Below are 27,464 nucleotides of genomic sequence, written 5' to 3'. Positions count from 1 at the left end.
TAAAAATAATGTCCCATTATGTTACTAAAATGGTGACATTTCAAGTTGTACATTAAAAAAACAGATCATTGTGCATGAACTTGCACTGAAATGAGCTACACTTTAAAGTTATGATAAAAATTATGTCACTTTAAGTACATTTTGAGCATTGAGATCTGTGAACCCGAGTCAACCTGGCATGCATAACGGACTCAACAATAAAGCACTACGCATTACATGGTTCTTACCTGACCCAGCAAATTGCTGCCAGAATCAAAGCCACAGTCCCCACAACGATACACACACCAACCATAACTGCAAATGGAGACAGTGAAAGAGAGGTAGAGAGATGGAGAGATGGATGGATTGCGAGATAGAGGGGGTGCATGAGATTAAGTGCGGAGGAAGGGAGAGAGAGAAGGGAGGAGAGAAAGTGGGAGGAGAGAAAAGGAGAAGGAAAAAAAAAGTACAATTTTTTTTTTTTTTTTTTTTGCAACAGCCCTCTTGGAAAATGACCCAGTCACCTATTTAGCCAGTCACTGGCATCAAATGGACTGGGGAAAACATCAATGCCACATTCTCAAGTGCAACTGACCATAGAGTAATTAATTCCCTACAGTCACAATGGCACAAAGACCCCACTGTGAAGCTGCCGTGTGAACGAAGCATCAGTGTTAGCAAGTTCAAATGAGACCAGCAATAAAAATGGAATGACCCAGAACAGGATCTGAAGCTTTGATCAAAAACCTCCCTCAAAAAGGCATACACTTTCATTCTTTATGGTGTCAGAGGTTCAACATAGATTATGGCCATCCATGCACACCCATTAACACACACAAACACCTAGGCTTGTTTACCAGCTGTGTGTCAGGTCTGCCCTGTGTGAGGACACCCATGCTCATTACTGAGATAAACATGCATAGACTACAGGGAGGAGCACTGCTTGCTACCCATTTGTCCCTTATGCAATGTGAAATGGCCACTACACATTGACTGAGCAGGGTAAACACCCGCTGCTTTTGATTGCGCATACTTTATTTCAGTTTAGAGCATGTTTCTGCTACACATGCGTGATGCATATTGCATTGCAGATGAATTCAGCATGTGTGCGGCATAATCAGACTCAATCACAACATCAACACAGCCTCCAAACACTTATCCTGTCCAGAGAGCTGCACAGTTTGGGCGTGTGCTGTTAAATGCCACCACGCATCTAGCACAGATGGGATTGGATGCTAAGTGAATTTGGCCTGAATGTGGGGCGGGCGGTAAAAAAGCACTAACCAAGAGTAATGGTACTAATGTAGAGTAATGCGATTACATGGGGGAACAGAACTGAGAGACACTGTCCTCTGCCGGTTTTAAAAATGCGACCACAGTTCTAATCCAGTGTTTTCAGAGCGCTGACGCTTGGGCGCCTGGTTACGACAGGGAAAAAAAAGACACTTTTGTTCATCGATTGCGTCTTTGTTTTGGGTAGTTTGATTTTAATCCGTCAGCTCTGATGCACCTGAATGTTTTGACGTCAGAGCACACAGGCTGTCCCGATCCGCCTGCTTATGGTGGAAACAACTGCTTTTTTTGCCAAATGTATTTACTCATCCCATACTCAAACCTTGATTTAAACTGCTAGGTTTTAAACTGCTTGGTTGATATGGAAAGTTGCACCATGGACATTGTGGGGGGGTGGGGGTTGGGAGTGAACTGTACCATCTGGTTCAACCCCAGTGTGGCGGTACTGGTGGAATGGAACCCTGGGGTACGTACTGATCAGAAGGCCATCCTTGGAGGGGTAGGGGATCGCCAGGGGCCCGCTACGGTCCGCCGGCTGCGTGGGAGGGTGGGGCGGTGAGGTGGGGGGGCTGCTTGTTCTGGGGTGTCCTACTGTGGCATTGGACGGGCTCTTCTTCTGTGGATCTCCAAGCTTGGCTTTCGGGCTCACCTGAGAGGGTGTTACTGAGAGCGAGAGAGAGAGAGAGAGAGAGAGAGAGAGAGAACGGGAGAGAGAAAGAGAGGGAGAGCAAGAGCGGGGAGGTGGAAAGAGAGCTCAAGACTTTGATTATTTAAAATTTCTTCACTGAACAGCTGTCTGAAAGACCATAAATAAACAGGAGGCAGAAGAAATCAGGAATATTTAATTTCTATTTACAAAACCCCACAAATACCCTAAACAGATCAAAACTGCATTGTCCAACAAAATGAGACCCTTTGAGCCCTTTAATGAAACCTGTATACCGTCAAACTGAGAAGCCACTCTTTATCTTCACTCACATTTAACAGATAGAAACTCAGAGGTAGAAAGAGAGGAATGTGTACGTCATGGTTTATTTCTGGCTTGATTTGAGTAACAGGGGTTATTTGTGGCAGAGGCAGACAGACAGACAGACGAATGGATGTATATGTCTGCACTCTCACCTGATTGTTTGATTTCCGAATCTTCTTGTTTGGCAATGACAGAGGACAGGAAGTCAATCTCTTCATCCAGCTCTGGAAATGAGGTCATTTTACCTGAGGAAAAAAAAAAAAGGAAGACGGAGTTCAGAATTCAGAGATGAAGCAGAATGTGTGCGATGGTATGTACGCCTGCACACGCCTGTGCCGTGCACATGTGTGAGCTGATTTCTGTGTGCATCTGCATGTGTCCATGCACCCCCCCCCCCCCCCCCCCCGTATGTAGGTACATCTGTGAGTAGACTTCTGTGAGAGTTTTGTATGTGTCTCTGCATGTGTGAGACTGTATATTTGTGTGTGAAAGCACAAGCTAACATTATGTCGAAGTGTCCTTGAGCAAGACACTGAACCTTAAACTGTTCCTAGTGGCCATTTGGTACCTTGTATGGCAGCCTCTGCCACTGGTAGGTTGATATGAGGCATATAACTGTAAAGTGCTTTGAGTACTCAAAATGAGTAGAAAAGTGCTATATAAATGCAGTCCATTTACCATTTACCATTTAGTGTGTGAACAGCGATGCTCCTGCATGTTGTTTGTGGCTACAGAGTGGAAACAGCACAAAGGCACAGAGTGATTAAAGAGAGCTCCTAGCCAGACAGGTCTCCAGAGGTACACAGTGTAAAAGTTACATTCCAGGGCCTGAACAGGCCTCTCCTAGGCAACTAGGGCTTGTAGTGTGTGTGTGGCCAAGGGATGGGACACTGCAGGGGGCAAAGCCATAACCCCAGGGCCCTGCTTCACACCAGAGGCCATTGACTGCAAACTACACCTGAGCAGCAACAGCGATGCTCTCTTTCAGAGCATAGAGCTTTAGTATGGTAAAATATCAGAACTGAAACCAGGAACTGAAATTCAAACCACAGCATCTGACATTGTGGCAAAGCGCTTAAGTCAGTTGAAGAAACGTTTGTGTGCTTGCTTGTGAAAGGTGAGGTACCCTGATCACTGCGTATCTCACATAAATCTGACTCATCTTCTCACGCGCTTTGATTGCATTATCCGGTATAGGGAAATGTCTCCTGCGCACACACACACACACACACACACACTACATATACATAAATGAACACCCACATATATACTGTAGGCACATACACATGCAAATACACATGTGCAAAACTGTGTGTGTACACAAACACCCACACATATACTGTACACGCACCCAGGCACACACATACATACACACACAACTTGTGGTACCTACTACACCACCCCACCTAAAACCTATACCACCACAAAACCCTACCGCAGTGGCAACTGTCATGCAAACACATGTTGCGGTAACAAACACTATGGCCACATCTGTAGTAGGACTATGCCATTTTCGGTAGGTTCCCCAGCGACAGCAGGAGGGGCAGCAACCAGAGGCGTGTTTGAAACCCTCAGCAACACCACCTCAGCTTCACCGGTCTCTTGAGTCTCTTCATATTCGTCAGTATTACTGGGCACAGCGTGTTCTCCATCAGATGGGGGAGCTGACATTGTAGAAAAGCAGAGTGTGGGGAACGCTTAGCGCTAACCTTTGGATTTCTGTGTTTTTTTTCCCCGCATATCTGTGTCATACAGTAATTAGGATGTTGTGGAATGAGCTTTGCTCCAGTGCATCTGTTACAGTACACAGTGTCAGCCATCTGCCTGCCGTAATGAGCACGGGACGAACCGACAGCATTTTCCCTGTCTGTTTTGTTTTTCCTCCTCCTCCGTCTGCAGTCCTTTAGTATGGCCCACAGCAGGTGTCTCAGGGGTGGGACAAGCCATCTGTACTTTAGGGGGAGATCTGCAGGGTGTGTGTGTGTGTGTGTGTGTGTGCGTCTGTCTGAAGTACCCCTCTACAAGTCTATATTGCTTTAGTGACTGCTACAGAGCACAATCCAGAAATATGTCACTTTAAAACCCAGGGGGAGATGTGGTGTCATGTTTCTGGTACCAGAACTGATCCAGGGACACTTGTCCTAACACTATTGCTACTGGTCAATTCCTAAAAGGCCTAGACCCTGAACAGTTTATACAGACAGCTTCACTTTGCATTGGTATTTCTGTGGTAATGGCTGACGGACCTAAGGCTCGTGTGGTAAAAAAAAAAAAGAAAGTTATTGAAAATGTAGCAGGAAAAGCTACGAGACTCGTTCCAGGTGTTGAGATGACTTTTATGATGCTAGACTGCCTTGCTCTTAGCAAACAGAGGCTGAGTAGGAATTTACTGAAATATTTAAAATTTGAAAACGAATACACCAATGAAGAGCAATCTTTACCCAGAAGATTTACTTGAAATGATGTGCAAATTATGAGATAACACGGGCTGAACAGCATGATCTTGTCTTTTTACTAAATAATTATATGTAAATCTATATATCTAGATTACACACATGCACCGATGCGCATCCAGCTGTGGTCAATGTTTCACTACAAAGCCTACAGTGGGTCTTCTGGCTCTTGAAGGTTTGTCCATGTGTGGTGTTTGTGTACACACACAGTTTATGTACAGTGCATGCAGGTGTGTGTGCATGTTTGCGTGTGTGTGTGTGCATCTACAGCATACGTGTGGGTGTTCATTTATGTATACACAGTATGTGTGTGCTTGTGTGTGTGTGTTGTGTGTGTGGGTGCTTGTGTTCCTTCGACCATCTGGATGATAGTAGCTTCCTACAGCAGTTCTGTAATTACACATAATACCCTTGAGCAGTGCCCACGAGGATCGTTTATACACAAAGAAACAAACATGAAACAAACAAACAGTGATTAGCCCGGCACCTCTGCAGTGAGCTGCGATTCCGGTCACATCATTTACACTTTTTCTTAGAACAATTCACAGAGCAGAGTGAACTCATAAACCATGAAACTGTGAAGAACCTAGCTCTGAATCAGATAAATGGCATCATCACCATCACTGATTACACTTTAATATCCTATTAACAATTTCACAGTGAGGGAAAAACCAGGACAGCTCTCGTTCTTTTAATATCGTCATTGACCACATTTTGACAAAATGAAATACATGAAGATTATCCTGACCCAGTTTGCATTTTCATTGCTGACCTATAAATGATGCAATGGACGTCTCACTAAGAAACGATGTTTAAGCGAATACAAACAGAACTGACCTTTTTCACAATGGAATCCTCCCCAAACAACAAAAAATGTATACAAACTAACAATAACTTTTTTTATTATTATTATTATTAAGTATTTACAGTTTCCATGAAACATTAGCTTGGCATGTTATGAATTTAAGGAAAATGAATATTGGTTACATAATATGTTGTTTGATTTATTTCCTCCCACAACTGGCTGCCTTGTGCCTCTCAGTCTGAGGCAGACATTAGGTGCCCCATGCTGCCCTCTTGTGGTGAATGCGACAAATGCATGTGTGGAGAGTTCTCAGGAAAAAAACTGGGCCCATACACCCAACAGCCATTCTCACAGTGACACGTATCCTCTCAGTTTTCTTCTGTGTTACCACATAGACAAACCAAAAGACATGTGCCATCAACAATATCAAAATATTCCCCCCCCAATCTCATCACTGGGTATCCATATGGAGTGGATGGATTGGACAGACAGGCAGACAGAGAGGTATGGGCCTGACAGAAGCAGAGACCTTAATTAGGCTGAGGGCTGAGATCATTTGTATGTTTACAGGCGCAGAGCCGTTAACCTGCATCGATGCTGGTACCACGGCTCTCAGGCAGCACCGTGCTGCAGTATAAACATGGCCCTTGTCTCTTACACAGGTCTTTCCACACTGCCCTCTCTACAAACATTGAGGGCGATGTCTTTGTGTTTGTGTGTGTGTGTGTGTGTGTGTGTGTGTGTGTGTGTTGCCATCATAAAGAAACCCTGACTGATGTGCGAACAGTGAGATAACAGGAGGGGTGAACGCCTTAATGACAAACACTGGCCTGCCTGCTACACGGCATGCAAACCTCTGCTGCGGCCATGAATCAAATACTGCTCCTGGGGCATTGCTCTCAGTGCGTTATAGTGCAGTGCAGTGCTTGTGTGTCTGTGTTATTGTATACAATAGGAGACTGCTGCGTAGTATGTGTATATGTGTGTGTCGGTGTGCATATGTGTAAGTGTGCATATTGTGCAACTATGTGTGCTATAATGCATTACTGTGTGTGAGTATTTGTATGCGTGGCTGTTTGTGTGGCTGTGAGTGTTACGATGACAGAGATGGGATGTTCCTTTACCCTCTGTAGAGTCATTAAGAGAGACACTCCTGAGAGGAAGGGGGGATGTTGATGAGGGGAACCAGATAGCCTCTGCGCAGACGGAGCAGGCTGAACAGCCTGATATTCTCATAGCTGTGGGGGTAACGAGCACTCCCTGGTGCTCCTCTCGTGAATAAACCCCCCACTTCTAAACCCACATAGCAATCACTGTGACTAACAGGCAAATAAGAAGCGACACATCCACAGCTCAGTTCTGCTGGAAACAGATGTACAATATTTAAGACATTAAATAAGCAGTAGTGGACAGCGCTTGCAACCAGGTGATTGCAGGTTCAAATTCCAAGTGAGGCACTGCTGCTGTTTCCTTGAGCAAGATACTTAACCTAGATTGCTGCGGTAAATATCAAGCTGCTCAAATGGGTATCATATAAAAATATAAGGCAATAAAGCTGCCCCTGGACAAGGACCTCAGCTAAGGAAATAAACATCTCGTGAATATAAACATGGGTTGTATTTTCATCAACATCCTGTGTGTTCTGAGTGTAGATGTGTAGTGACGTAACCGTTATAGCCTTTATGTATGCCACACAACATTTTCACCAGCCCCCCTCCACATTTATTAGTACCCATCTGACTCCTATCCAAATGCAAAGCCCACAGTATGCAAAATCGGACCAGCACTGATCAGGCGTTCATTAAGCATTATTCTAGTTTAAAATAAAGAGCGACTAAAATGCACTTCCACATGTTTACACTGTAATCTGATTTGGACCACAGCGTCTGGAGCAAGGGATATGCATTTTTTTTAATCTGTTCAGATTTATGTTTTTATTCAGTCCACCCCCCCCCCCCCCCCCCCCCACTCCAGCACCGTGTTTCTGCCACTGTCTTACATAACATGTTTTGCTTCTGTCCCATGGCCCACTCAGGACAATCCGCTGGGGGTCAGGGTATTGCCACATCACAACGTCATCTCACAGCTCTGGGCTTCTCGTGCTAGAGGCACGAGGCAACACAGCAGGCAACACGAAAAGGTTCGCACCCTTAGGACTGCTGCCTCTTCCTTACCGAAACTGAATTCAGCGCATCACTCCAAACAGCCTCACCCCGCTGCTAATTACCACTCTTTCAGCTGAGAGTTCCTGATGGTATTTTTTTTGACCTGTGAGGTCAGAGCATGCACTTGATATGGGTAAGGGTGTGGGTTTTTCAAAAGTGCTTCTCAGTGTGCCAGCGGTGAGGGAGGCCCAGAGATAAATACCGCAAACACACATACCCACATGGACATTCGTGTGCACACACACAGCACAATATGCACCCACAGGTCTCTCCCTCTCCCCCTCTCCCCCTCTCCCCCTCTCTCCCTCTCTCCCTCTCTCCCTCTCTCCCTCTCTCCCTCTCTCTCTCTCTCTCTCTCTCTCTCTCTCCCTCTCTCTCTCTCTCTCTCTCTCTCTCTCTCTCTCTCTCTCTCTCTCTCTCTCTCTCTCTCTCTCTCTCTCTCTCTCACACACTCGTAATTCAGGCACTATTCATCAGAGCTAAGCCTGTCCTCCACTGCTGCAGTATAGACTGAATAATTTATCCTGGAGGTGGGGGGGGGGAGTGAGGAAAGAGGGAGAGACAGCAAGAGAGATAGGGGAAAGAGAGAGACAGAGAGATGGGGAAAGAGGGAGACAGAGAGAGAGAGAGAGAGAAATAAGTGAGAGAAAGGAAGAGACACAAAGATGCCTCTTGCCATTTGTAAATACATGAAAGCCTATGCCTATGAAGCCATCTGATCTGAGCTGAGAGAGGGAAAGAGTGTGAGGAAGGGGGAAAAAAAGCGTTGTTGGGAGAGCATTACACAAATGCTCTGGCAACACAGAAATTTTCTGTCATGCCAATAATGCTCATTTGAATTGAGCTGAACTGAACTGAGACAAAGAGAGTGAGTGAGTGCTCCCGCTGCCGACGTCACTAATGGGAGTGCCTCACCCTGATGGGGATAATTTGTGCACTTTGTGAGAAAGCACATCATTGGCGGTAAGCTGAAAGGGAACAGCTGAACGTACAGCTTTTCCTTCTGATTCCACATGCCTCTATGACGCATGGAGCCGCTTACTGAGCCACAGAGCCGAGGCACTGCTCTACTGTAGGCTGACGGGGGGGACCTGGAATAATAAAGATGACGACGATGGCGATGTCAGCCTGGACACAGGGAACACCTAGTCATCTCCCTTCTGCCTCGTGACCAACAGTGCAGCCACATTACTCCCACGTTACTCTCAATGTCAAATGCGTGTGATGCACTTACTGTGGTGGGTGTGCCTCTTCCTGATCACACACCGCCCGTCATCATTCTCCTCGAACGGGGAGAGGCATGGGCCACAGTTGGAGGAGCCTGGCTGACAGAAATGGCGTTTTTCACGGGCGCAGTCGAGGCTGCGAGGACATTTGTCCGCTGTAGGGATAGACAGACAGACAAACAGACAAAGATATGAGAAGCGGCCTTCAGTCATTCATAATAGCTGAACTCTGCTAGCTCCTCAAATACCTATTAGGTGTGCTGGGTATGTGGGATGAGACTCAGTGTCATTTGAGCATATAATGATAAAGATGAGAATAATGATGATGACGATGATGATACTAACACTAGTGACATTGATGATAATGATGTTCACGATGATGAGGATGATAACAATGATCCTGGTAATGATGACAACACTGATGAAAATAATGATGGTGATGACAATGTTGACAAAGAGAAACACTGATTATTGCAGCATTTTTACAATGACGATGATAATGATGATACTGTTTATAATGTTATTATAATGATAATACATTTATATGAAAACATAATTTGCTTTAGCAGTTCCTACATGATCTGTGTTTCTAATTTAAATTTGCATATAACACTTTTCCTCCACCTCTGGGAAAACCGTTTCATGAACCGCTTGTACATTTATTCCATTTGCCCAACCAAGCGTTTTCAGCCAAAGTTTTTACTCTCTGAAACTGCCTGTCTGTCACCATGAAACACTGCTACAGTTTCAGCAGTTAAGCTTACATAACCAGCCTAAAAACTTGACTGAAGGCAAGGTTATATTTTATAACCGTTCCCCTCCCTGCATCAGCTTCTTAATGTGCACCTCTCTCAGTAATACAATGCCCCTCTGCAATCCTGCAAGTGCTTTAACAAGACAGAGAAATTTCACGTTTAAAGTATATGCTTTAATCACATTTTAAAATACATAAATAAAAAGTAGAATAAATATTTAACTGATATAAACTGGCATACCATTGTAATAAATACCACATATAAATTTTGGTCCTTTTTCTTCTTCAGAGCTTTCCTTTAGGTTGGGTCACATCGAAACACCACCATTTTTATGGTACGTAACCAAGGAAACAGAGAAGAGGCACAAACATGCGTGAACAGGCTTGCGTGCATGTCTGCTGATTGCCATCGCATCCCTGGGACTGGTCTTTCTGTGTGCTGGACTGCAGCGTGATCGTGGCGCTTGAGGTCAGCAGTGACTCAGTCAGTCTTGGCTCAAACTACGTGGCACTGAAAAGCAGTGAACTCAGAGCTGAAGCTCTGCGGCTGTTCTGAGGACAGTGCAAATGAGATGGAAGGCACTGTATGCATGAGAGCAAGGGGTACGTGAGAGAGAGAGAGGTCATAAAGTTAATACTTTGGTATTAAAATTGTTTACATGAAAATGCACGATTTTACTTGTTTGCTTGTTTGCTTTTTTAACTAGTATATTTAGAGTTTGTGCATTGTGTTTCATTACTTAATTATTTGTTTTTATTGTTTTATCACCTGAGTACTGGTTATTTTTACTTTTGCAACACAAATGCCTCTTTGTGATGGCAATAAAGGCAGCTGAATTGAATTAGGATCAGACAGACAACAATCTTGTGTTGTCAATGCAAAGTAGCACACTTTAGTAACGAGGACATTAGCAAGTAGGGATGGTTCAACATTAAAAAATAATTACTATCAGGGAATGTTTCAGATAAAAAAAAAACATTCTGTAACTGATTTGAAAGAGTGAGCGTCTTTTTATAAGTGTCTAACCACAATGGAAAGAAAATCATAAAAATGCATTTACTTCCTGCAAAGTGGGTCGCAATGGTGCAGCGACCAAAACTGTGACCTAGATCGAGATGTTTTATGAAACCCTACTACTGCTAAGGAGGCACAAAAATAATAATACCTAGGTTTTTAGGTTCTCAATTGCATGAATGCACACGGGTAGCTCACACTATTTTGGGCTTTTTACTACTGTCCTTCTCAATGTCCCTTTTTTGGGACTCTGGGTGAACACCGAAGCCTCAGTGGCCTCTGTCACTGCCACAGACGAATAGTGCTGTGGAAACTGGGTCACCTGGTGGCTGAGAACACAGGTCTGTTCAGACCAGATAATACAGCTTAGAGCTGCAGAACAACAGAGAGGCAGTACTCCTCTGCCAGGGCTCTGTGTGTCAACTTCATTAGATTAGAATGACTATATTAGATGCACTTTTGTACTCTCACTTTGTAGGCTGCTCTGGATAAAAGCTTTATTCAGGGACCTGACCCCAAATGAGATCAGCACGTACCTTACAGTGTGGCAAAACATTAAAACTATGATGATATATTCCAAATACATAAATAAAACTTTACAGATATGCTCAAAAATGTAAGAAAGATGTTTGAAAAAATTTAAACTGATATATTTTGCGTTTAACTGCTTTGTTCAGTGCTGGAGAGAAATGCTTTGGAGGGGGCACTACAGGACTCACTGAAGTCGTTAACATGTGTCCACCCCACCCACCCCACCCACCCCAATCTACAGTACAATCTACAACCTCCTGCCCCCACCTGAGGCTTTAAAAGGAAGCAAACAATTAACTAACAATATCCACCTACACAAGCCCCCCCCCCCCCCCCCCCGAATTTCCCCCTAAGCAGTTATGTTACTGAGACCAAAGACTCAGTTGCCATAACAACTCCCATGGCAACTGAACCACTGACATCACCAGGTATGAGTCAGTGTGGATGAAGAATTGAGGTGGGGTTGGGGGGCAGTGGGGAGTAAGGGGTCACTCGGCCTCTCCCTGGAAGGACAGTACGAGGAAGACCGAAAAGCACGTGATGCAATGGAGAGGGGTTTTAGACCTGAGAATGTTTTAGCACGTTCCTTTCATTTTGAATTTCATGTTTTAACATTATATTCACACGCGCTGCTTTTTTGTAGAGGCTAGCCTCTGAATTCCAGAGGCCGCATTTTTTTTTCACATAGCCTGTTCGGTTCACCCTCTCTCTGCTCTGATGCCGGTTTTACTGGCTGGGATACGTCACCAGTGACAGAGGATTTTCTGCTGCTTTCAGCTGCATCCATGTCCAAACTAACACTTCCACTCTCCGCTTCAGTCTCAACCAACTGTTCACTGCTACACTCACAGAGTTCTGGTTTGGATAATACAAATGTATGCCCTCTGTCCAGGTGCTGGTCTGAAACCTAATACTTAACCCAGGACTGCCGTGCATATATTCATGACCAGTCCACAAGGCAGGGGCACAAGCGTTGCTTGTGTGGGGCATATTGCTACCTGTGTGCAAACCACAGTCTCACAGGGGATGTACTGCCAGCAGAGAGAGGACACCCAAAACGGCTTGCTTCAACCCAAGAGGGGACCAGGCGTATGGACAGCGTCCCAGCATTGGCAGGGACCGGCAGAGGAACACAGTGACCCATTAACGGAGAGCGGCGTGCTCCCCGTCCTAACTCCAGCTCCAGGAAAGCCACACGCTGAGCGGACCGCTCGCCCCTCCTTCCACCTCGTTAACCTAATCCCTGTAAACACCACTCCAGGAAGATCACTTTCGCACTTCCTCTCCGAGAACTTTGGCGGGATCCCGGGAACTCCTCCAATTAAAGAGGGCTCCCAAATAAGATCCTCCTCTGAAGTACAAAAACAACGCAAAGACTGCCTGTCACTCTGCAAGACTGTAGACAGTGTAAATACTGGGTGTCAGTGCTGAGTGAGCTGCTGGCAGGCACAAAGCCATCCACAGTAAAAAGCCAGGGCTTAGAGAGCATACTTGGAGGTTATCAGGCACTGCTCTTGATGGGTGCGTTAATGCAAAGCGATATGCAGAGCAGGCGGTCAGTGTGTAGTTGTCTGTTCCTCTTTCCACCTCCTCTCTCTCTACCCCTCATCTCCTTTCTCTCCTTGTCTTTCTATGCCTCATCTCTCTTTCTTTTTTCCCCCTCCCTCTGCCCCGCCCCTCCACCACTCTCCTTTACTGTGCATTTCATTATCTTATTTCACTAGTCTGAGGTCACTCTTTGACCCTGCAGTTTGTAGTAACCTAGGGAAATGGTTTCTGCAAGGGCAGTTCTCAAGGCGGGGAGATTCCCAGGTCTACTGCAGTCTATGCCCTGATTTGGGCATCTGTGTGTGTATTACTCTGTTGCCCATCATCTGGCTATACCATACCATCCCTGCTCTTGCTGTACATATATACCCAAGACATTCTATTATAGACATAAGTTGATCTCCTTAATTCTTTTAGTCCTCTATTTAAGAGGTTCCAGTTGTTAACAGGAGGTCCCGGTGCTGTCTGCACAGAGAGAGAATTTTCAACTTGAACTGCACCAGGCTAACTATCTGATCCATGCATAAAGAATCTGTGAATATCCAAAGAAGATAAATCACACAGTGCACATGTATGTATGCACTGACACATTACAATTTGTATGGAGAGCATGACATCTGTGTCTGTGCATCTGTGTTGCTTTGTTCTGGCAGGCAGTGGCTCACTGTAGTATTACCTTAAGAACTGAATGGGATTCTCTCTCACGTGATACACGATTCAATGGATGAGCATCACTAAAACTTTCCCATTAGTTACTGTCTTTACTTTCCGGTTTCTCCATTAGCTCTGACATCTATTTCCAGCCGAGACTTACGCCAATGTCGTCTGGAAACTGTCCTTGTCCCTACAAAGGAGGAGGCCTCCAGCCTCAGGTTTTGCCCTCTCCTTCTCCAAGTGTCCATGCACTCACACAACCACACACACAACCACACACACACACACCACACTCTGACACATAGACTTATGGAAGCACACAGACTCGCAGATCTGTGCTCACACCAGAACATTTAAGGTGGAAATGAAATGCTAACTGATTGTATGCAAGTGCAAATATTTCCTCAGGGGAATGAGACCTGCACTTCCTACCCGCTTATTTATTCATTTATATATTAGGAAGACGCTCTTATCCAGAGCTACTTCTAGTGCAAGGTCAACACAGCAAGACACATACAGTACATATCACCACAGCAACAATAACTGCGGGGATAAATATTACAATAGCAAGTATTGGGTAAAGCTGAAGAGCAGTGCAGAGTTTCATAAAACCGTAAACACTTTTTGGAATACATACGGTGGTTCCAACGCAACAAAAAACAACCAATGTACAGTATGGTATGTACGATGTACTGCAGCTGGGAGTCCCAGAAGAGATTAGCTCCTATAAGCTCTCAGTCAAAGGGTCAATCCTGTGCAATCGATCCACGTCAGTGTCTGCCGTTTCCCCCCACCGCTTGCTCTCTGCTCGAATTCCTGCCTCGGCCCACTCTCAGTGTTCTAGCCTGCAGCATCCTCCATCAGCCTCTGGAGAAATTGGCCTTTATGTTGGGTTTGTGTCTCCATGTGTGATACAGTATGCATTGTGGGTGTGTGTTAAAATGTGTGGGTGTTTTTTTTTTTTGCACCATGGTGTGAATTGTTTGTGTTATGTTATGAGTTGGATGTGCTATGTTGTGAATTTTGTGTGAAGTTTAATGTGTGTGGTTGTGTCTCTATATGTGTGAATGTATGCGTTTGTCTGTGTTTTTGTGAGCATGTGTCTGGGCATCTTTCCATTTTGTGCATGCGGTCTGTGCCCGTATGCGCGTATGTGTGCACGCATTTAGTGAGGATTCGGGCCGTGTGTGTGTGTACACTTATGTGTAGGCCGTTCACACGGATGTCCTGCTGAGGCCACCCACCTCCTCTCTGTCCCCGCCATGTTCTGCCAGGACATGTTCCAGCCCTGTCCCCTGCAGGTGACAGTTGCTTATGTAACTACCCAGGATAGTGTAATGAAGTCTGAGTGTGCTTCAACCATGACTCCCTCCTCTCTCTTTGATGTTCTTAGAATGCGTGACTAACGAACGGAAGTAGCTGAGAGAGTGTCTGAACAGCACATTGTTAAAACGGTCACTCCAAAAAAATAAATAAATAAATAAATAATCGAAACAAACGTCTCTGTTCAACCCTCCTCATGTGCTTCGCTTCTCCTGCTCTCTCTCGCCATTGTCTCTCTCTTTGATGTTCCCCTGAGTACTGTCTTGGTTCTCCCTCCTCGTTCCCGCCGTCCTCTTTCTGCGCCCCTGTGCCAGGGCTACTCCTCACGTCTCTGTTCCCACTTCAGGCTTAAACCCCTCCCTGTGCTCGAGCATCCCCTCATTTTCATCCTCTTTCATCATCCTCCCATCACTCTCCATCAGGATGCAAAATGGCTGCAGGTGCAATCTGATCAAACACTAGAGCTAAACAAGATGGGGTGACTGCCCTGTAACCAATAGCAATGAGGTTGAGGTCACTTTATTACCGGTCTACCACACAGTCTGCCGTCACCTGACGGATGTGGGTCCAAACAACACGCAGGAAACCCAAAAAGAATGGTCACTTGATGATCCTAGCTTTCAGAGTATCGACAAGTTATCAATCCCAGAATGCTGTTAGGCAGGTCAATAGGAGGCACTCTGGAGACCAAAAGTTCGGGATTCTTTTGTATTTTTTCAATTGGCTCTCTTTCTCACGCTTGGTTTCTTTATATTTTCCACTGAGTCACAACACAACGCCGTGCAAGCAAATTAATATCTGCTTTCTAATTGCAGATTCACAAGATTCCCCCACCACTGTGCCCACTCTCGCGGGATGTGGGAAGTGGTTAATTGCACTGGGCTTCTGATGACTGGCGGAAATGACGTGCGGTCACCTGCATTACGGGGCCTTCTTCTCAAACCACTGCCCACATCCTGAGCTCCACCTCTAACGCGGTCTAATGGCATTACCACTGCTACTGCCTTCAACTCAAAGTTTCTGAGCTACATCTGAGAAAATAAGTACGGGAACCTGCAGATTCTTTATTGCAGATTAAATCAAGTGAGATGACAGCAAGCTCCCAAGTGGCCCAGTTAAGGAGTTTGTACCAAAGGCAGGCTGAGTCCTACAAATCTGACAATGACAATGACTGGGATGCAATGACCAAACTGGCTTCATTCAGCCAGGGTCAGTTTGTCTCACTTTTTTGCACCCTTTAGAGGTTTGTTAAGCAAATGACATCAGTGGAGAGGTACCTCCAATCTTCCAACCACCGATCTCTCTGCTGTGGTGCACTGTGGTACTTGTAGTGTGAAACACAAACTTGCATGCAGCCAATGGCTATGGAGAGGACACATTTGTCTATCTAGTGCAATTGCTGTGTCCACTTTAGATGAGAAAGCATTAAAAAAAACAAAGAAAATAATATGAAAAACACAGATTGCAGCAGAGGATCCTAAATGACCACAATCACACTAATATTTATTCCCTTTGCAGACACTCCTAGCAACAGCTAAAACCTCTGACACATGCAGTATTACCTGATGTTACACAGCTGCACTCTGATAAATGAGGGATCTGCCACGCTCAGCTTGACCAATCACAGTGCTCCAAATCGCGAAATGACCTGACAAGCCTGGGGCCATGTGAATGGTGTCATACGCATAAGGCCCGCCCATGTGGGCATAAAGTGCAGAGCTCTGGCAGGTTTGTGAATCTGAGGTGTAAAATGCTTTTGGCATATTCTCTGTGTATATCTGTGTCTGTGTGTTCACACTTCAACCTCCTATCATCTGATCCTGTCACACTCTTTAAACAGGAGTTTAACACTTTTTCCCAACTACTTATCACCTATGAAATGAGAAAGATAGAGGCTATTCGTTGATTAATACCTTCCCTTTGCTTGGCTGTCATGATTAAAGAGTCCTCAATTTAAGAGATATGAAAAATGTGTTTCTGTACTCGGAATATATGGGAGTGGCCTTTTCAGCTGGGTTACAGGGACAGTGCTTAAGTGAGAAATACGATTGCATAACACTGGGGAAACAGACAGAGGCCATGATATAATTCCTAACTTAGCTATGCAGGACTGACATTTTTTATACCTTAATCATCTATTCATCTGGGCAATGGGACAAAGCAAACCATACGCCATAATAATGACATCAGCAAGAACTGTAAAAGTTCAGTGCTTGTTATGTAGCAATGTTTACTTATACTTTTTAATATGCACTTCTGGTAGAAACTGTAGCAGCCAGGAAACCATAAATCACTGGGACTTTAGCAGTGGCAAGTAATATGCAGTAGCTAAGGAAACAGAACTGAGAGTGACCAGAATGTTGTGTGCTCCCCTGACACTTGTCAAATATCAGTGTTCATTTATTCAGTGTTCAGTGTTTTTAGAGCTTAGTATTAAATACATTGAGAGTATATAATTGTGAATGTAAATGGGTTACTTGGGCATCACTGCATATCATAAATACCAGCATAGCTATGAGCAAGATACAGGGACACATGCATTGGTCATCTTCATGTATACATATATACTCCCTGTATGCATTCTAGTGACCCCCTTCACTTCCAGTCCTTTCTTGCTCATTATTTTGCATAGCAGACAGAAACACAATCAGGGGCGTGGGCACTATGTCCTGTGTGGGAGGATGATCTGAACACAAGCCTGTAGAATTTTGTGAGATATCATTCCAAAGCCCACTTCACAAAAGTCCTGATCCCTTCCCCTTCATTGATGGCTGGCCCTGATCCATCCCGACTCGTTTACCAAGGAATGGGCCATCCTTTAACAGTGAGGGAGTGATATGCCCAAGTGCCAAAATGTGACCTTAAGGCTTTAAGGGCTAAATCTGGCCCTCATCCCAGATTACTGAGCTGTTATGTACCATGAAGCCAAGAAAATGAACAGGAAGCTGGCACAGGCATGAGAAGCATCCTGGTCTCTTGTGTTGACTTCCTGTCTTTCCTTACTGACAGGAAGTCAGGGCTACGATCCAGCTTCCAGTGCCAGCGTGGAACCTGTTTTTGATATCTCATCAGAGATGATTATACCACACATGCATACACGCAGAGACAAACAGACAAACAGACACACACACACACACACACACACACACACACACACACACACACACACACACACACACACACACACACACACACACACACACACACACACACACACACACCCACAACAGTCTCCCTGCAAAGGGTAGCCTTCCTACCTCTGGAGTCACACAGCCTTCCTGTAACCATAAGATCATTTCTGTCTTTTCATGCACAAAAACGTGCTGTGAGGAACTGACTCACCAGTGCTCCCCAGCAGGTGAAACTGAATACCCCCCCCCATTAATTGGTGTCTGAGTGTGTAATGGACTGTCTGCTGGCCAGCTCAACCAGGGGTTGCTTTTCACAGAGCGGGGCAATGAGGGCAGAGCACAGGCTGAGAGGCTGCATGACTCAACCTAGCAGAGACACTGAACTTTTACCTCAGCCACTTATAAAGATTTACTGTGGTGTAAATGTAGTGCAAATGCTGTGTAAACACAGTAAGGTGTGTAACCACAGAGCTGAAAGGCTTTGCACAGCGATTCCTGAAACACAACACAATGACCAGAGAGTAGCAGGCTTTTCAGGGTGATAAGCATGTGGGTGACACAGTTAGGCTTCATTTGAAGGGTTTAGTCTCCGTTATGCTGTTTCTCGAACAGCCTCTTCCTCAATGTCTATTTTGGATGTAGCAGAGCTCCAAAGAGCGCTAGAGCTTGCTACAGATGATGACATCATGATATCACTGCCCTACTTTCAACACAAGAGCACAGCTGGTTCCCTAAATCAGAGACCAGTGACTTTAACTGGTGAGCTGATTGTGTCTCTTGTCGGAAGCTGCAGTCGTAAAGGCGTGCGTGCACATATTCATATGTATATGAGTATGGCTGTGATTATTTCTATGTGGGAGTGCACGCACAGATCCACATTATTCCTGTCATGTACGCGGATGTGTGTGTGTGTGTGTGTGTGTGTGTGTGTGTGTACACACGCGCGCACTAGCCGTCAGAGATTTACTGTGCAAGTAATCTGCACAGATGAAGTACATAAATCCACTGGGGATGTGAGTGCAAAGCGTGACGAGAAGAGGAGAGATGAGCGTTAACTGAGAGCGCGGAGGGATCACAGGGAACGGTAACGATAGTGATTAACCTGCAGCTGCTAACTCAACCTCTCCTTATGAGTGGAGCACGCTACTACAATGTCCACTGCTGCTAGTAGAATCCTTCTTTCCCATGTGAAAAACCTGGAGGAAATCCAGCTGCCTAGAACAGGAGGGGGTGTTTCATACAGGTAAATTTCAATTTCAGGTTAGTGAAATCATACAAAATTTTATGTAATCCTAAAAATACATACCACATTATCAAATTATTAAATTAACATCTACAAGCCATCCAATTCTACATTGTAATACTCTATCTGCACTAGCCTGTAAGGCAATTTGTACACTTTAACAACAAACCTGAATTTCACCACAGTTACTAAATGTTGCTTTAAAAATTCACAGAAACGCTCTCACACCTTGGAAATCTATTCAGGAAACAATGAGTTCCTGAACAGCAAACAGAACAGAGATGGCATGGGTCGTTGTACACTGGAGAGTACTTTAAGTGGCACAAGGTGACACGGTTTCACGTGGGGTGATAGCATGGGCCCCATGCCTGATCTGTAAACAGGTGCGGTCGGTCTCCTCCATTTGACCGCTCCGGCGGCCCCTCCCACTCCACGACTTCTCTCTACACCTCCTCCCCAATCTTTCACCACCTGGATGCTGACTGGGCAGCCCAAACGCGCCAGCTGACTGATTCCATTTTGATGGTCGGAGAATAACAAGTCGCTTTTCCATGCCTAACAACAGGGTGGTGACAGGCACAGAGCCCTGCTGCACGAAGGCCTTTGTTCTCGTACCCGGATACCTCTGGGCCCGTCTGTGACGGCTAGAGGGGAGATCCCTTTCTGTTGGCTGCCTATTTGACTAGGGATAATTACATATCATTATTTGAATACTGGATCCTGAGCCCACTCACCTGGGAGTTCAGTTTTGGTTTATTGCTTCTTAAATTGACTACTAACCAAGCTGAGAACACAATGTAAATACTGTATTTCAGACTACATTATGCAGTTTGATGTCTCAAAGTGTTGGTGTAGACTGATGTGTCTGTACAAGGTGTTATTATGAAAGAAACAGAGTTTCATAAAGTCCTGGGGTGGGTAACGGGTGCATTTCAATATTCGTCCTTCACTGCCACAGTTTATTTGAATGCCTACTAAAGGCACACCCTTAAATTTGACTGGAACATTTCAAATTCAGTAATGTTATTCAACCACTGTTAGGCTAACATTCCAAGGACTGAAAAACACCGACAAAAACATCTCTATTTGCATTGTGCTTCTAGGTAGATGGTCGTGTCAACCAGGGTCCTGGTCTTAGTTCTAAACTCTCGATAAGGGGGCTTCTCTGTTGAGTTCCAGGCTTGTTACCACAGATTATTTAGGACAAAAAAGTGACATCATGGGGTGACAGGTACACATCCACCTTCCTGGATCCCACCTGTCCCTAAATGCTGACCCGTTACTCTATGTTTGTCCAGATTTCCTGCCTTTCTAAGGCGAGTCAGTGTCTGTGTGAGAGTCTGCATATGTACAGTATGCGTGTGAGTGTCTGCCTGTATGTATCTGTGTATGTATGGATGTATGTCTACACCTGTATGTGTGTCTCTGTGAGCATGGGTGCCTATGAGAATGTCTGTGTGCGTGTGCAGAAAAGTGTATGTCTGAGTGTGTGCATATGTATGCATATGTGTATATTTATGCATGTCCATGTGCCTGAATGCATCACTGCGCCAGAGTAAACCACACTCCTCCATGTCAGTCAGTCTTAGTCACTGCCATATTCACATGCAGACCAGCCAGAGTCTGAGATGAGCCATTGCTGACACGCATATATCAATCAACGCTCATTATGGAGAGTACCAGCTGTATACAACACATGCAGTAGGAAATTATGTATCATTAAAGCGCTTCTCTGCAATGTACTCCACACCGGAGACTGGTCACAATGAAGACTCAAATAAGCGGAGACACAATATATTTTGAATATCTGAACTTCTGGGGGAACTTCTTAAAAAAACACAAGACATTGCTGCATTTCCATCAACCATTAAATATAAGCAAGCAAAACTGACCAAAGTGTCCCTTTGAAATTAGAGCTCCACAAGAGCACAATCATACAAAACAGGATAGCGGGTGTGAAAGTACAATGGACAGTATATAGGAAGATGCGATGGCACCCTCTCCAAATGCCATTCGACAAAACTATCCTATTTACTTAAACAAAGCGGAGAATGACACCACGTGGTTACTGAGAAGTGCGGAGTTGCTACGGTAACGCTTCAGAGCGCTGAACAGACTTTGACAGCTGACATTTCTTTTGTCTTTCCCCGACGAAACAACAATACAATGGTTAGCGGCGCAACACCGCCACAAAACAAAACGCAACGCTTCTCCTTGTCATATTAGCACCTGTTCATTTTACTCTTCCAAGAGGGCCTTTGGAGAGCAATGCTCCCAGCTTGACAGCTTTTCCGTAAACAGCAGTGCACAACTTCTCCCTCTCTACAACAGCAAAGGTTGCTTGGAGGAGCTTGAAATACTGCTCACAGCACACAACCAAAATAGGAAAGCACAAATACATAAATACAGCCAGTGGCGTTCAGAACAATCGACAGCTATGTGCTCTAATCAGAAGGCCCTCTTCATGCAAACCCAGGGGCCGATGTCTGAAGTCTCTACGTGGCATCGACATTCAAGAGCTCTTGTATTGCCAGCACCTACCTGCCAACCAATAGACCCTAGACTAAACTCTATTCATGAATCTCTTTTGAGATGTGCCTCCTGCCCACTTTCCCCAAAACGCTTACTGCGCGCCTGCCGTCCGTGTGGGTGAGCAAACAAGAAGCGCATTGTGGCGCCTGTGACGTGAAATGTCCCGAGTAACAAGAGCGAGCCACCTCCCTCAGGCAGAATTACCTTCAGCTGTCAACAACTGATCCAGGGTCAGCATTTTAGGGCAGAATGTAGGTTGGTTTCTGATGGACACAATTCAGAGCTGTGTCTCCCAGCCCTGGTCTAGGGAGCCCTTTTGTGCATTGCTGGTTTTCATTCCAGCCGAGCTCCCGGGTTAATTAGTTATGATTGATCCGTTAATTGAAAAGAAATCTGAATTTGACCAACGAATAGACATAACTTCAACAGAAACCTTTACTTACACAAACACAATTCCAACAACCCATATCCATAACAATTAGCTAACAACAGACAGTTCTTAAGCAATGTCACATCCAGATCAGTATTCGGTTAAGGGCTCCAACTAAACTAATTAACTGAGAGCTCAGATGGAATGAAAATCAGCCCACACTGTGTTCCCTGAGGACCAGCGCCGAGACACACCGAGTTATAGCCCTGCCATTACTTCCTCTTCAAGGCTAATCTCCACATCTCCAAATGGCTAAGACATGCTTCCCTCCTTACCAGAAAACGACAGCAGTGTCACTACCAACTAAGAGTGAATGCACAGGAAAGAAGGGTGAGATAAGGGCAGTGTAGGCAGGTAATAAAATAAAAGGCGTTAAAATCTCGGGCCTTGAGAAATGCGTGACGACTCGCGTGGGAGGGGACAGATGTAGCAGTGTGGTCTCTATCTGCGGGGCACTGACAGACTGAATCACGGGAGGCAGAACGCAGCGATCTGCACGTTCATTAGACACGGAGCACGCTTCAATATCCGCCAACTGGCGGAGACGTCGTTAAAGCACCCTCAGGCTTCACTTTCTACGACGGAAAGCTGTTCCTGGAGAACCAGGCTGCCTGGACCTGCATGGGCAGCTGCAATCCTGCATTTCGGGGCATGTGCAGAGGGGGAGAATGTATGTGTGTGTGCACATATATGTGTTTTTAGACTACGTGTGCATACCTGCATGGCCCAACAGTGTCCTATTTGTGCTGTGGTGCTGTTTGCGAATGTGTGTACGTGTGCGTTTATGCAGTGTGTGGGTGTACTTGTGCATGTGTGCATGCTTGCAGTGCAGTGTGTTTTTTTTGAGGGCTGTGGCTCACTATGTGGTCTGAGAATGCATTATTGGGGCCGGGACTGTGTTAGCTACAGTGCACTTAGAACACTGCTTTCCGAGACCAGTGTACTGCTGCTGTGCTGAGGTGACCCCTGACAGACTGAGTACATAGGCCACTTCTCCAGCCAGTCCTAATGGTCTCTTTCCATTTCCCACACCTCCGAGATGTCAGATAAGAGACGTATTCAAGCAGAGAGTTCCACAGGCGACACGACAACCAACAGCAAGTGCACACACAGCCACGTGTGTGCGCGTGTATGCCTGCTCGTTGTGGGCGTTTGTACGCCTCAATAACAAGCTCCAACAGACACCCGTCTGTTTTTCACAGCAGCAGCTAAACAAAGCCCGGGAACATCGCTCTGACTGACACACAAAAACGTGCGCTTTGAGGGACAGCGGCGCGCTAGACAGCGCTGGCAGGTTTGCCGCTGCCCCCCCGAGGCACCACACCAGCAAGAACAAAGAGGAGAATTTTCCACTGCTGTCAGTGGAATCAGGGCTTTGAATACTGTACCAGACAGCAGCACTGTTCCCCCAGAAGAATGAGAGAGACAGAGCGGCGGATGCAGGCAGGAGAGATCGGGGGTGGGGGATCCCTCACAGAGCAACGAGGCACAGGATGAGGAAGAAGTGGATGGGTGGCTGGAAGGTGCCATGTTGGCACATGAGTGGTCCCAAGAAGCCCAGACCCTTGACATCCAACCCACAGCTACCATGGCTGTATAGCCACTCTCACTGCGTCACTGTCACCAACAGATATGCTGTACTGTAATGGTGCGATTCTACTTTGTGGTAGACGTTACAGCACAGATATCACTAACGTGAGGTCACATGTGAAAGCATGAAAATGAGGAGCAGATCAGACCCCCCCCCCCCCCAAAAAATCTCTTCTGACTTGCTTGACTTGCTTTGACCACGTTGTAATTACACCATGGCCCTTCCTTCTTAAATAAAAATTACTACATTTGTTTCAAACTGCATGAACAGATGGGATGCGCTGCCACAGAATGGAACGCATCTCATTGATTTGATTTTCCATCTGTGGCAGAGCTTCGCCACTCACGTGTACTCAGACTCTCAAACAAACGAGGCAGAGCCTTCTACTGTTTCCATGGTTTCCTCGAAGGGCAGAGGTCAGATGCTGGGAGAGGTCCTGAATGTGCACCACTGAGTCTTTGCTTGCTGAACAATTCACACGCATTTTGGTGGTGATGATCTAGAATTGTGCGATGGAGGGGTGGATGGATGGATTTTAGCAGGGCAATCAAACAGGGATTCTGCCACCTCAAGCTAGGTAAAAAGCTGTCCGGGTGAGACATCCAGTTCAGGCACTCAGTACAATACAATGACTTCCACTTCCCCATCTCCTACCACCCCACCTACCATCATTGTCCACTATTAGTCCACCTTCCTCTGACAGATCAGAGAGGCGGAGACAGCAGAACAGGGTAGCTGTCCAGCTATTAACAGACTGCAGACAACCGCCTTGTATTACCTCTTGCCTTATTGAATTCATAAGAATGTTTAACAGAGAGCAGTGAGGTGGAAGGGGTGCGAGTGTGTGTCCAAGGATATGCAATGAATGTGTGTGTGCGAGCATCCAGCCAACACGTATGTCTAGGGAAATTAAACGAATGACGTGTGCGTGTGTGTGTATGTATGCACATCTATGGAGAGAGTGAGTGCGTGTCCAGTCATCAGGTCTCCCACAGGGCTTTAGAGATGACAGCTCAGGGGAGATTATCTCTCTCCCTCAGACACGCATCACGACTCAGCTGTATCCCCACCAGCTGTTTGTCTCTGCCAACCCCCCCCCAGAGGGGACATATCTCCATTACAGCGCTGTGCCCCTCCACCCCACCCCCACAGATTTACACAGACAATGTGTCCTCAATGACAAGACCACCTGCGTCAGCGACACGCTAACAGCAACGTTCAGCTGTAACTTCTCTGATGTATCCAAAGTGCTAAATCTCAGCTTTAGGGGGAACCTACCGGAATCATTAAAAACAGATGAAAGATTAGTGCTTATGTCGAAATGATAACAGCATTCCTACCAGGCCGATAACTGAACCAGGAAACAAAGCAATGCCCTGAAAAAGCAGCACTTTGGTCCAAAATTTGATCAAAAACAAAACATAGGAAATGGTCTCTTGGATGCAAAAACCTGCAGGGGCAATTTCACAAAGATGTGGTATGCAGCATCAGGACAATCTCTCAGCTTAGTACTGTTGTGTTTTACGGCTGCAGTTCTATGAACTGGACATCAATCACTATCTGTTGTTGGTGAAATATAATGAATGACAAAGCTTGTCAACAGAGTGGTAAGATTTTGAGTTTTGTGTATCAAAATATCTTTGTAACATTAATACTTTGCACACTGTGTCTTTATTTTACAAAAGTTCTGGCATGGCAAGTCATGAATTTTGAAAACACATACACATGGAGAGACACGGGGTGCGTTGTGATAAAGTTCTGCATTGTTCGGATATCTAAACGATATGCTATTACAGGCAAAGCACCTTACAGTATCCTATAGCGGTAGACCGTAAACTCTACAGAATCCTTTGATAAACCAGGCCTATGACATATTTTAGTGTCTCACTCCACACACAGAGCACTACAGAACCCACATCTTGTGCACAAAATCATATTAAGGAAAATCATTAGAGCTCGAAAGCTAAATTGAGTTACACAAAGCCAGAAACTGCTGAAGGCAGCTGGACTTAATTTAACAATGCTCGGTAAGGAATGTTTGACTCCTAAACTTAAGGTGCGCCCGTTTTCATATACCCACTTATGAGGAAGAGAATTCAGGGAAATTGTTGAGGAAGACTCTTCCTTGTTCTTCTCATGCTTCGCTTTAAGTTGTAAAACCGGACCAAAAGGTTCATGCCATTTTCTTCTCAGTGTCTTAACATCCTGTTGCTTATTCGAGATACATGAGCGCATTATAATGTCACGAACAGAAACAAAAGCGCTCGTGCTGGCGCACTGCCTACCGCCACCTTAGGCACCGCTTCGTTGTATATAGACCAGATGTTACATAAACATACCAGTCTATTACTTCTAACAGACAAATGAAAGATCAAAAGTAACAACAGGAAACAATAATATTTTCTTAAAGGCTGAATCATTTTCAAGATAACAAACTCGGGTAACGCCGGTTTTATTAACGAGACACGTTTTTATGTTAAATCAACTATTGCTGTGTGATAGTACTACCAAATGCGACAGCGGAATACTTTTCATTTATTAATCATTAAAATCAAAACAGAATCGAGCTTACGTCAATAGCATAATTTCTGGGATGTAAATATTACTCTTACCTGGCATACTCGCGCTGACAGCAACCAGAATTGCACAGAGAAGGACCCCGGGTGGTAGAGAGGCCCGGGGTCGGTTCTTGATACTTCTCGGAGGTAGCATCCTTGATAGCGCTCCTTACGGACGGAGAAACAGGCACGGGGAATCGAGGCTAGTCATTCCCCTATCCGACTTTCCCTGGAAAAATGCACCAAATATTAAGATTATTCGCCGATAACCAAAACACCGACTAAGAGGCGCGAAGGGCCTCAGATCCTGTCCGTCCAGGTACTGCTCGGTGTGTACACTCCAGCTGACGGACAGCTCTGCTAAGCTGCGGCCGTACTAAAGATAGCGGTGCGGTTGCAGGATACGGGAGAGGGCGGGGGAGGGAGCTGACAGGCAGGAGGAGCGCGATTTGCCGGAGATACACATGATGGGAGGGAGTGGGAGTGCACGTAAAGGCACTGCGTCGTGACGCTCGCTTAACGAGTTCGGTTTGTTCCACGGCACGCTGACGCGTCATAAGATAGCCGACAGGTGTATGGTTTCCGCCCGGTCACTTGGAAGCGATGTGCGGGTATCTAAAGCACAAATACTGCACCAACCGCTCCTTCAACCAAAAGCAGACATCGGCTAAATAAAGGACGTTTTAGTCTATCCTTGGCACAATCGTCCACATTCTAGTATGAGGATGTAGTGGGTGTTACTTATGAAGGGGAATTTTCGTTTGTTTCCTGCTGGAACCTTTGTCTTAACTTCTGGTAAATAGACCAGCCACAGTAGTGCATACGTTATGTAGTTTACCTATTTCTGTATGCCAAATGAGTCAACCCAAGAAAGATGGCAATAGAAATATTGGTATCTCACAAGAAACGAAGAGGTTTTGAAATGTTGTGCAGATTGTGGCAATTAATACATTAAAACTAGTTTGATGAAATTTGTCATAGGAATTAATCTAATCTAAAACTGTCAAACAACTTCTTGAAACACCGCAGGTGGCAAGACTTTGCAATTTGTGTACAAATCATGATCTAGTGTAAACTCCCTCCACCTGGGGTACACTTGCATTTGGGGGGGGGGGCATTTCTGGCAATCCAGGACCTGGGTTTCTTCAACTTTCCGGCCCCTGACATACAACAGTGGAATAAAATCATACAAGTAATTCTGTGCTTGTACCAAAAAAGGAGTTAAAAATTTTAAGTGTTATTAACTGATGCTCAAGAAGATGC

The 27,464-nt window shown here is 45.4% G+C and overlaps 1 protein-coding gene across 1 annotated transcript in view; it reads right to left on the bottom strand.

The window, feature by feature from the left end:
* npdc1a (neural proliferation, differentiation and control, 1a) overlaps positions 1 to 26,577 on the bottom strand; it is a 32,781-nt gene extending 6,204 nt beyond the window's left edge. The window contains exons 1-5 of the mRNA XM_036528221.1: positions 26,256 to 26,577; positions 8,900 to 9,046; positions 2,395 to 2,487; positions 1,747 to 1,935; positions 228 to 294 (exon numbers count right to left, since the gene is read on the bottom strand). Coding sequence (XP_036384114.1) covers positions 228 to 294; positions 1,747 to 1,935; positions 2,395 to 2,487; positions 8,900 to 9,046; positions 26,256 to 26,355 — 596 coding nt within the window. The 5' untranslated portion in view covers positions 26,356 to 26,577. The remainder of the gene's footprint in view (positions 1 to 227; positions 295 to 1,746; positions 1,936 to 2,394; positions 2,488 to 8,899; positions 9,047 to 26,255) is intronic.
* Between the last annotated feature and the right edge of the window lie 887 nt (positions 26,578 to 27,464).

This window comes from Megalops cyprinoides, chromosome 5 (genome assembly GCF_013368585.1).
Source record: "Megalops cyprinoides isolate fMegCyp1 chromosome 5, fMegCyp1.pri, whole genome shotgun sequence".
In the NCBI taxonomy this organism is placed as follows: Eukaryota; Metazoa; Chordata; class Actinopteri; order Elopiformes; family Megalopidae; genus Megalops; species Megalops cyprinoides.
Note: the sequence above shows the minus strand (reverse complement) of the source record. Positions and strands in the feature narration are given on the sequence as shown.